General features: G+C 35.9%; 1 protein-coding gene across 9 annotated transcripts in view; it reads left to right on the forward strand.

Annotated features, from left to right (window-relative positions):
• The window catches only part of LOC127639676 (R3H domain-containing protein 1-like), a 52,024-nt gene extending 44,807 nt beyond the window's left edge, over nucleotides 1-7,217 (forward strand). For 4 of the 9 annotated variants that reach the window (XM_052121814.1, XM_052121815.1, XM_052121813.1 and 1 more), the window contains 5 exons: nucleotides 84-232; nucleotides 357-504; nucleotides 618-739; nucleotides 2,869-2,953; nucleotides 5,677-7,216. In XM_052121814.1, the coding sequence (XP_051977774.1) occupies nucleotides 84-232; nucleotides 357-504; nucleotides 618-739; nucleotides 2,869-2,953; nucleotides 5,677-6,029 (857 nt within the window). In that variant the 3' untranslated portion in view covers nucleotides 6,030-7,216. Of the gene's footprint in view, nucleotides 1-83; nucleotides 233-356; nucleotides 505-617; nucleotides 740-2,868; nucleotides 2,954-5,676 lie in introns of all 9 variants that reach the window. The other 5 variants (XM_052121819.1, XM_052121821.1, XM_052121816.1 and 2 more) reach the window with 4 other exon arrangements.
• Nucleotides 7,218-10,700: the final 3,483 nt, after the last annotated feature.

Raw genomic sequence — 10,700 nt, forward strand, 5'->3', positions numbered from 1 at the left:
AAGGCATTCTTAAGCTGCAGTTATTACTCAATTATATGTACTGAGAACTGCAGCATTGCTTGACACTCTGCTGTGATTTTCAGGTGTTCCTCCGCTGCCCCCTGCTGGTGGAGTGGTGATGATGCAGTTGAGCGTTCCTCCCATCCAGCAGCCGCGAGCTCCATCACCACCACTGTGGAAACCAAACCGATACTATAAACCCAACGAACTTCCCCCACAGGACAACACACATGTACGAACAACTGCGACTAATCACAACTAACAGTTGCCTCTAGTGCTATACAATATATGTTGTCACATTTTGATGTTATATTTGCATACTTGGTTGTGATTGTTCTTTCTTTTTCTCTTTCTAGAATAATCCTCAGCAGTTGGTTAGCCCCTCCCCCTCTCCTACTCAGTCACCCGCCCCTGCCCATCTGGCCAATCTAAAGGGTCCTCGTCCTGGCCCCGCCCCCTTTCCTATCATGCACCAGTTTTCCCGCCCTTTTGCTCCAGGCCAAGGTGAGCCAGTTAGAGTGTGTTTAAATAAGCTAAGCTAGTACATATTTATTTATTTCAATTTGGGGTCATGGTCCGTCCGGGTAGTCAAAACATGTGTGTGTATGTGTTTGCAGGTGATGGCAGGTATCCTCCTCTGATTGGACAGCCCCTGCAGTATAACACCTCCATCAGACCCCCACTAATGCACAGCTCTCATGTTGTCAACCACCATAATCATCATCTTCATCACCAGCAGGTTGAACACACATACACAAACTGCACTCACACTGCCAAATATTATCGGGTGAACACAAACACGTTCTAAAAATCAACACACAGGTGTTTCTTCAACTTTGTGCACTTTTTTCATATCGCTGTAGTTTATTGAAATTGTGTACTGTGTCCAATAGTGTATGTACATGCATCACAGGAGATTTATCATTTTTCCCCCTGAAAATCAAGAGAACTCCTACCAGAGTGTATCTCCCGGCAAATCTCAAATTCTGTTTTGTGTTTAAAAGAATTCTGTACTGGAAATGACGCTGATGGAATGTTTTTTTAACGTTTTTGACATTTAAAAGGTCAGACTCCTTTGTCTTTCTAAGGCTAATTTCATAGCTAATATAGTGTGTCTTAAATACACACATTAAAATAATTCTTTTTAAAATTAGGGCTTGATTGGAAATTACGGCCAATTAAAATGTTCTACTCACAAGTGATATTTACCTTGATTTTTCTTGATTTTCATCAAACCTCGCTTGTCTTATATTTGATCTCAAGCATGCTCCTCACCGACACACTTGTCGACTTGGTTAATAAGTACACTGACTTTTTTTCAAACTTTGTTGGAAATGATGCCGCAACTGTGGGACAGTTTTAGTTTTATTCTTTGATAGTAATCTTTTTCACACAATAAATATTTAAATGTGTAGTTTACTTTTGGTTCAGATTATTTTAGTTTTAAATGTGTAATAATTAATATTTTTATGATGGGTTTGCATAGTTAAAAATGTAAAGTCTGGGACGAGGCTAAAACTATACATCTATACATAACAGACATTTGAAAAGTAGCAAAAATAGATTGAGGGCCTGGTAAAAAGTTCCGGAGTCAGTTTTAATGAGACCTTCATATAACACAAAACAAAAATAAAGTTGATATCTTGTAGTTTTAATAAACAATCCCCCCTTGGGTCCTAGGGTGTAGCCAGCCCTCAATAAAAATGGATGGTGAAACTTTTCGGCCACTTTTTTCTTCTTCTTCTACATTTTCGGTGGCAACATTCAAACAGTTCTTTAACACTTTCAGAAAGCAGATTTTAAGCATTTTTAACTATTTTATAAATATATATATATATATATTTGAAGTCAAGATTTCTAATATTCTGGCCTTGTTATAATTTGGGTGGGTCCAGGGTCACTCCGGCCCACCCTTGGCTACACCACTGCTTGGGACAGGAAATTGCCTGAAGTTGAAGAAACACCATATAGGCATTAATCCATGCCTTGCATCATCTTCATCACCATCATCATTCAGGGTTCCCGCGGATCCTTAAAAGTTTTAATGTCTTAAACTCTTAAACCAAATTTAAGGTCATAAAAAGTCTTAAATATCTTAAATGATACATCAAAAGTCTTAATTATCATTTAAAGAGGTCTAATATTGTAATATGTTGTAGATTATTGTAGGAGTGCACATTTTATATCCCTAATCTGTTTGAATGAGCAGCTGGAAGCAGTGAAGCACAAACATTTCAAAATAAGAGTCCCCGGTGTATTTTAGCCTTTAAAGATAACATTTCTGTGCTATAAATCAAATCTTTATTTATTTATTTTTTCTTGGTTATTGGTGTTTTGGTTGCACCATAAACTGCATCTGGAATTTAATTAAATTTGGACTCTGTCTGGCCCTCCCCATCACAGGAAGGAAAGACTAAGAACATTTAATATTGGCTACCAATTAAAACTATTGGCAGACTTTCAACACATTATCAAATCAGCACAATCCAATATCGGTCAAACTCTTATTTGTATTTGTTTATATAATGGTACATAAACCAATTTTAATGTGATATACTGTATACGTGAAAAACATGTCTTGACTATTTTAAACTTGCTTACAGCCTACCGTGTTTTACTGATGAGCGATGTTAAGTCCATGTTGAATGTGTGCATGTTTAAGTGAGAGTCTGTGACACATGATTTATTTTGAGCTTGTGTTGGTTTTTATTTATATGGGGATACGGTATTAATTTAATATGTTCAGGTCTTAAAAAGCGTTAAATTTGATTTTAAAAACTATGCAGCAACCCTGTCATCTGAAAGAACACTCTCTTCTATCTAAAACACACGCACCAGCTCATGTTCAGCTCTGTTGTCGTGTCTCAGGGTCCTGTGGGTGTCCGGCATGGCGGCCGCGGTCGAAGACCCCCAAAGAAATCACTGTCTACTGACATGAGCACAAGAGAAACGGGTACGAAAAGACACACAGACATGTTTATTTTGCTAGCTAAATGAAGATTTTGCACACTGGACTCTAATATTTTCTCAAAAGTTAACTTTTGCATTGGGCTGTCAACGGGGCTGAGAAAGTACATTTTAAATGTTAAATCTACAAGAGGGCCTAATGAATAAATATAAACAAAACAGCAATGGTAAATTTGTTTATAGCAAAAACATACCTGGCTGTTAACAAAAGTGCTTTCCATTTTAAACTAAACTGCATCAAATCAAATCTTCAGGAAAAAGTCAAATGAGAAAAGAAACCCTCTGATAGACAGTTCTATGTTGACTTGCAGCAATGCTATGTGTGTGAGTTTGTGAACGGAACTTCATTTGTAGCATTCGTGGCTCATTCGCTTAGGAAAATGATCTTGTAAGCAACGCACTAGTCTGCTATTAATTGCATAAGTCTGTGAATATTTGTGTAATGTTCACTTCATAATGTTAACAACACAACAGAAAACTAGAAATGAACGTTATTAACAATTATACAAATAAATGAGAAAATCTAAACATTGTGTAACGTGTGCATAATTATAGCCACACAACAGAAACTTATAAGCAAATTATAAAATCTAACAATTTGGCCATTTCATACAGTCAAATCTAAAGTAAAATGTAAAATAATAATAGAAACGCTTCAATAGACCGTTCCATGTTAACTTGCTGCATCACAGTGTGCGCAAAAGTTCCACAGGTGATGGAAAAGGCAGAAAACTGGTTTATCAGCCAATAATTTTTCAAACTGGTTTATAGAATGTTTTAATAAAAATTAAATGTATCAGCCTTTCCTTACTATGACGGGCACAGACCCAAGAGTCCAAAATAAAATCCCAGATGCAGTTTATTGTCCAATCAAAATCCCAATAAAAAGATTTTATGCATAATCCATTACAATGCTAGTTAAGTTGACTATTTACAAAATTAAGCTTTTTATAGCCTGTGTATTCACCAAATAATGGGTTGTGTGTGTGTGTGTGTGTGTGTGTGTGTGTTTATATATGTATATGTGGTGAGGAGTCACTCTATATATATATTAGGGCTATCGAATTAACGCGTTAATTCAGTGCGATTAATTTTATAAAAAATAACACGCTAAAGTTTTTTATGCAATTAACCGCAATGCCCCGGACCGTAATAACGAATTTTAGAGGCTTGTAGTACCACCTGTTTACTCCAGAGGGCAGTAAGTGAAACTTCAGCTGTTTGGACAAAGCGCAGTTTAAACAGTGAAGAAAACACTTCAGCAGCAGCACAACACAAACATGCATTACATTCTTGCATTCAAAATACTTGATGGAGCGCAAATTCGAACTAGGAGATCTCAAGATGTGTTCCAAGTATTAAACACAAGCATGTCTGACGCATGTGTTCATTGAGGGGTCCTTAAACAAGCCCTCATAATAAATCTCCAACTGATTGACAAATTCACTTGTGAAATGGATTGCTGTGAACTGTGTGCCAATGATTCACTTATGATCAATAATATGGTAGTAAACAATGAATTGTGTTCTAAATATCGCCGCTTTTTGTATTGTCTCATCAATGATGAACTCTTCTGCCACAAGAATGTAATGCATTTTATTATATATATAACCCGCCATGTTTATTACCTCTAAAGGCTTCTGTTATACTGCAGAATAAAGCCGTTTTAACTGTAGAATCCTGCAGCTCTGGCCACAGAGGAACACAAAGGTAACATTTTAAAAACTAACGGCAACTATCAGCATACATTTTTGCAGATAACCGGTAGTTCCAAAAAGCAACAATTGACATCAATTAATCGGTAAAACCAAATATATCAGTCTACCTCTACACCAGACTGCAATTAATTGCACAAGTCTGTGATTAGTTGTGTAAAGTGCTCTCCATGTTTGAAAAATACAGAAGACTTGAAACAAAGTAACAAGCTTGTCTTGTGTTTGCCACGTTTCTAATTTGGCTAATCTGATCAATTAAATTCTATTTATAATCACTTTATGCAACAATACATCTCAAAGAATGAAATTTCAGGTTATAGCTACATTCATGGAGGAGAATGATTTTGTAATTAATGCACTCACTACTCGGCAAGAGAAAACTAGAGACGAAGCAACGAGCTTGTCGAAGTTTTAAATTAAGCTAATTTGATTGATGTAATTATACTGATAATCCGATACATTTCAAACATTTTCGAAAACTAGCCAACCTATCTTTAGAGGTGCTCATGTTAACATTTTGTCAAAAGTCAACTCCCGCATTACCGTGCCCGAATTTATTTCGCAGTTGTACGTTCGGCAAGGGGAATGATCTCATAATTAATGCACAAGTCTGCAGTTAATTGCACTAGTCTACAATTAGTTGTGTAAAGTTTGCACCATAACGTCGACAACGCAACCGAAAACTAGAAACGAAGTGCTTATGTTGTGATCGCGGAGCTATAAATTACGCTAATTTGATTAATTAAATTGTATTTTTAATGACGATAAATTTAATCCCAGCCCTAAAACAGATTTTAAATAAAAAATTTACATTTTAAATGTGAAATTGATACCTTTTGGTGCCTATTTAAGGACCATTTTATCTTTTTTGACTTTGTTAACTTCCTAACGTTAAAAAAAATAGCTTAGTAGCTTAATAGCTAGAAACACAATGTGCCATAATTTCCATAATACACAAGCAGTTTTTCAGTAATGCTTTTGTCTGTGTGTCCAGACACCGGTCGTGTTTTGGAGGTGACAGATCTTCCGGCTGGCATCAGTCGAGTGGAAGCGGACTCTTTACTGGCAGAACTCGGCAAAGTTGGCGCTCTCATAAAATGGCTGCCCGAACCTCCATCCCCCAGCCAATCTGCGAGCCGCGGCGAGGGAGCGAAAGTAACGAACTCTCCCAAACTTCCCAATCCTCATGACCTGGCTTCCACATACACCATCCTGGCCTTGTTCCCTTCGAAATACGCAGCGCAAAGCGCACTTCAAAAACTCAACAGCTCCATCACCAAATTCAAACTGAGAACTAGCAAGGGACATAACGAACAGCACACGCTCGCCAGATCCAGCTCTCAGTGAGGCCACCCCCCTGCGCCCTATCTCCACCGATCACCGCCATTGCCTCTGGCTCACTTCCTGCCATTTCAGTCACACCTTCCTGTTCTTTTATTTTTGTTTTTTGTTTGTTTTTGCACCACTATGGCTCAATCCAAACTGGTTTGTTATTTTCGATTGGGGTTTTCATGTTAGTTTGTTTAAAAAAAATAATTATTGCACACATTTGTAATGTTGTAGTTGAATTGTTCTCTCAGTTTTGAATTTATCTAGCTTTGTTATTTAAATGAAACCAAAACAAAGGCAAATTAAACATGTTTTGCATATCTTTCGGTTCATTTGGAAATGGAACAGGAACTTAATTAAACCAGAGCATGTTTTTTTGCTTTCTTTTTTCATTTACAATTAAAAATGTGAATAGGAATGTCACACAGTCACAAAACACCCTTTGCTTTTGCCATATAGCTCTTATGAAACATTGTTGGGCTTGTTTTAATTTTATTTTAAGGAATTTAAAGGAAAAACAAATGTTTTACAACTAAGCTATGATTTTTTTACAGTCGACAATAAAGAGGGGACATCTGTAACGAGGGAACACTTCGACCAGTGCCTTCGCGCAAGGACCCATTGTTTATACCGAACTACAACGACAAAGCCAGAAAAACAACATCCAAAATAAAACTTAATATATACTGTTGCCGAATCCAAATAAGCAAGTCATTTGTTCTTTGGTGGAATGTATTTTCGGCACTGGTTTGGCGCGCCAACATGTTGACTTTTATTTTTTATTTTATTTTTTTTACTTAATTTAAACGTGGATTGAAATGGCGCAGCTGCCAAACAAAAGGTTTTATCACTTTGTCTCTCATTACCTGTCTTTGGGACAATGGACGCTTGTCCATTAGGGTTTTTTAAAAATTCTTATCTCATTAAAAGTCACTGGAATAAAAGTTTGCACTCTCTCACATCTTTTCCTCTTTCTCTTTTTAGTTATTTCCCTTCTGTTTTATTTTCGTTGCGAGATGTGTGGACTACGAAAGGCTGTAAAATGTTTGCTGGTGCAAGTTGTTTTTAATCTACGTTTGAAACCAATAAATGTTTACACACATTTTTTCCCCTCCTAAAGTTTTTATGGAAAAAGAAAATTATGCACACAGGATTAAATAATGGTTTAATTATAATAATTAATAAATAAATGCACTTACAATGAAAGTCAAAGGGGGAAGCAAAGTATGAGTAATTGACAGTATAGTTTAACTTGTATATTACCCAGAATATTCCTTTAAAAAATGTCCGATTTAAGTCTTTCCTGTTGTACGAATTAAAAAAAGATTGACTTGCTCAATAAACCAGAAGCTTTAGGCTATATTAAGGTACATTGCTGGTAATGAGTTTTTATGATCTGAGGTTTCTAATTAGGTAAAACATGATAAAACCATTGTAATAATAAATGAGAATTTCATCAGTTTTCCAAAGGTAACATTAGATATATTCAAAATGAAGAAGTATTTGAGCTTCTGTTTGTCAAACGATAGTGGAACATGTAGGTAATGTGATAAACTACACCTGTGGTTTGGAACGTTTTTTTCTGTGAAATTTGTTTTAGTAGTTTTTTTTATTTAAAAGTGCGCTCAGTAACTTTTTGTTCATGTCATCTTGGGCTCACAGTGACATCTAGTGGTGTGGATGCAGCATCATTCAAAATCAATAGTTTTCAGATGCCATTGTAGAAATTCACTATTCACAATCAGCCATGGTTAATTTAATCCAAGATTAAAAGTGTCCAACAACAAGACGGTTACTGAGATCAAGCGAGCAGTATTCAGCAGGTCATGTGATTCTAAAATGGCAGCCCCATGAGGGTGCCCCCGCCCCATGTAGAATAAAACGGCTTTTGTAAGCATGTTGATATGAGTCTTCATCTCATGCGAGTGCTTATGATTTTATACACGTTTTAAAATTACAATTCATTTCTTTAGGACAAACTTTTTTAAAGAGGAAAATATTGCTGAGTGCACCTTAAATGAAATGAAATTCATACATTTGGCTTGTAAGTGTACAAATGTGTTTAATTGTAAGGGGCCACTGTACATGTATTTTGATTTGAAGATGCATTTTTATTTTAAACCGCATTGCTTGAAATGGTTCCCACAGGTTTCATGGAGTGAAAGGCCAAATATTATCCTGGTAAGTCTTGCAGTTAAATGTTTACTTAAAGATAATGCGAGTTAGTGTTGATTCCTGAATTTTGTGAATAGAACTGGACAGATGTTGTCTGGTGTAGGCCTACCAAACATCCTGTTGAATATCGGATGACCAACAAGTAAATTTACTTCCAAAAATGTTACAGAGAAGACACGTTATAACCCACTGGTTTAAGAGAAGGCCTGTGTTTGTGGTGAGCGTACCAGTTAATGTATGTATTTATTTTTTAACCAAAATTAAATGAACGATTTGATTAGCTGACTAGCTGGCTGAATTTGATCAGTTTCCACAAAGGTCTGAGCAATGTGGGATTCATGATTGAAAATTAAGTGTGTTGTTATTATCAAAACAATGATAGAGATGATTTTTGATTACCTTAGATTAAAATGAAAATGGTATAAAAAAAAAAACAATTCAATTCAATAAAAAAACGTCAATAGATATTATGTCATAGAATAACGATATGTGCAAAGCCACACTATGCTAGCAATTTAACCAGTGACAACACAGTATTATTTAATTAGCATGTTAATAATAAAAAAAAATAAAAGCTTATAAGTATATTACACTGAACGTTATATATATATATATATATATATATATGTAATATTTTTTGTGAGTATTTTTATATATTGCTGAACCTCGCAGTACCTTCTTTAAGACAGTAACAATGCAGCAAATATAAAGACTAATTGAAAATAAGACTAAGACCGATTAATTAATAGGTAAAGTGACAGTAACCGGACAAAATGCTGTAACTCCTCTAAGAAACAGACGGCGCGAACACTTTCTCGAATCAATTCAAAAATACTACGTAACTGAAAAACGCAAAACAATATTGTGTATACGGCGATATATTATTGCAAACGCAAATATGAGCCTTAAAAAAAAATTCAAACCATAAATCTGTAAAAGTATTGAGTATATAAAATTATTTTCGATGTGTCAGATTCACGGTCTGTCGAGTAGGCCTATACAAATTGGCGGGAACTACGAGATCAAATCTCACATTTTGAAAACGTAGTATGAATAATTGTATGCTGTTTGTGGTCAGGGGTGTAGCAAAACAAGCAAGTACATGATCAATGGAAACATGTAGATGCTTCACGCTGCAACACAAGCATGTTTGTGAAACACGAAAGTATTAAGGCAGGTGTGTTAGTTTCAGACATTTACTTAACCCCCTTGCATTAACCCCCTTGCACACGTACATTACCCAGATGCCTATTTGATGTGTGTTTTTACGTCTGGAAGACATAAGTTGTTTTCTCAAATGCAATATGTCTATAAGACATTTCTTAATAAGTATGTCTCTGATGTCAATAAAATATTCATCAGATGTCTTTGAGATGTTTATTATTGAAATTAAATCTGATCTTTTTAAGATGTTTAGAATTCTATCCAGATGAAAATATCAAAAACAGACATCTTGGTGATGTACGTGTGCTATCTGGGCCTATTTCATCAATATCTTTACATTTACATTTATGCATTTGGCAGACGCTTTTATCCAACACGACTTACAGTGCCCTTATTATGGGGACAATCCTCCTGGAGCAACCTGGATTAAGTGCCTTGCTCAAGGACACAATGGTGGTGGCTGTGGGGCTCGAACCAGCATCCTTCTTATTACCAGATTACCACTTATGTGCTTCGACCACTACACCACCACTTATCTTTCAGAAAATATTTGAATTTTCTGCTTGTCAAATTGCATACAGCCTCTTTAACTTTCTGCCTAATATGTTGTGTACCACAGAAGGAAGTCATACAGGTTTGGAACATGAGGCTGATTAAATTGACAGAATTTTTGGGGGTGAACTATCCGTCTATGATCATGTCCTATTATGATGAAATCAAGGCCTACTCTTGTTAATCGTTTTATTTGCTGTATCTTAGCAGTGTCTGTCCTTCTAACCTTCATTCCCTTTTTTCAATTGATCTGAAACCTGTGCAGATCCACCCCCTCAACATCAGTTGGTTTTTCAGAGGATTCAAGAGTTGCACCCAGACCTGATAAGAACAGCTGCAGGGACAATGTTCAGTCAATCCGTGATACTCTACCCGAGTATATCTGTACTGATCTACGGTGGCCCAGGGGTGCACAACACAAGAATATTAGCAAAGCAAACAATGGAATTAAACCACAACATAACGGAAATAAGACGCAACACAATGAAATGAACAGAAAATACAACATCGTTTGCTGTCATATGGCTTAATTTTGTTTTGCCTCAGTTTCTTTGTTGTGGCTTTTTTTTCTGTTGTGTTGAGGATTAATTTTGATGTGAAGTGGTTTACAGTATATCCATTGTGTTGATTCTTTTCTGTTGTGTTGTGGTTTATTTTAGTTGTGTTGTGGCCTTTCTGTTGTGTTGTGGTTTATTTTCGTTGTGTTGTGGCTTAATTTATTTGTGTTGTCATCTATTTTCATTGTGTTGTGGTTTATTTTGGTTGTTTTGTGGCTTTTCTGTTGTGTTGTGGTTTATT

Source organism: Xyrauchen texanus, chromosome 48 (assembly GCF_025860055.1).
Source record: "Xyrauchen texanus isolate HMW12.3.18 chromosome 48, RBS_HiC_50CHRs, whole genome shotgun sequence".
NCBI lineage: Eukaryota > Metazoa > Chordata > Actinopteri > Cypriniformes > Catostomidae > Xyrauchen > Xyrauchen texanus.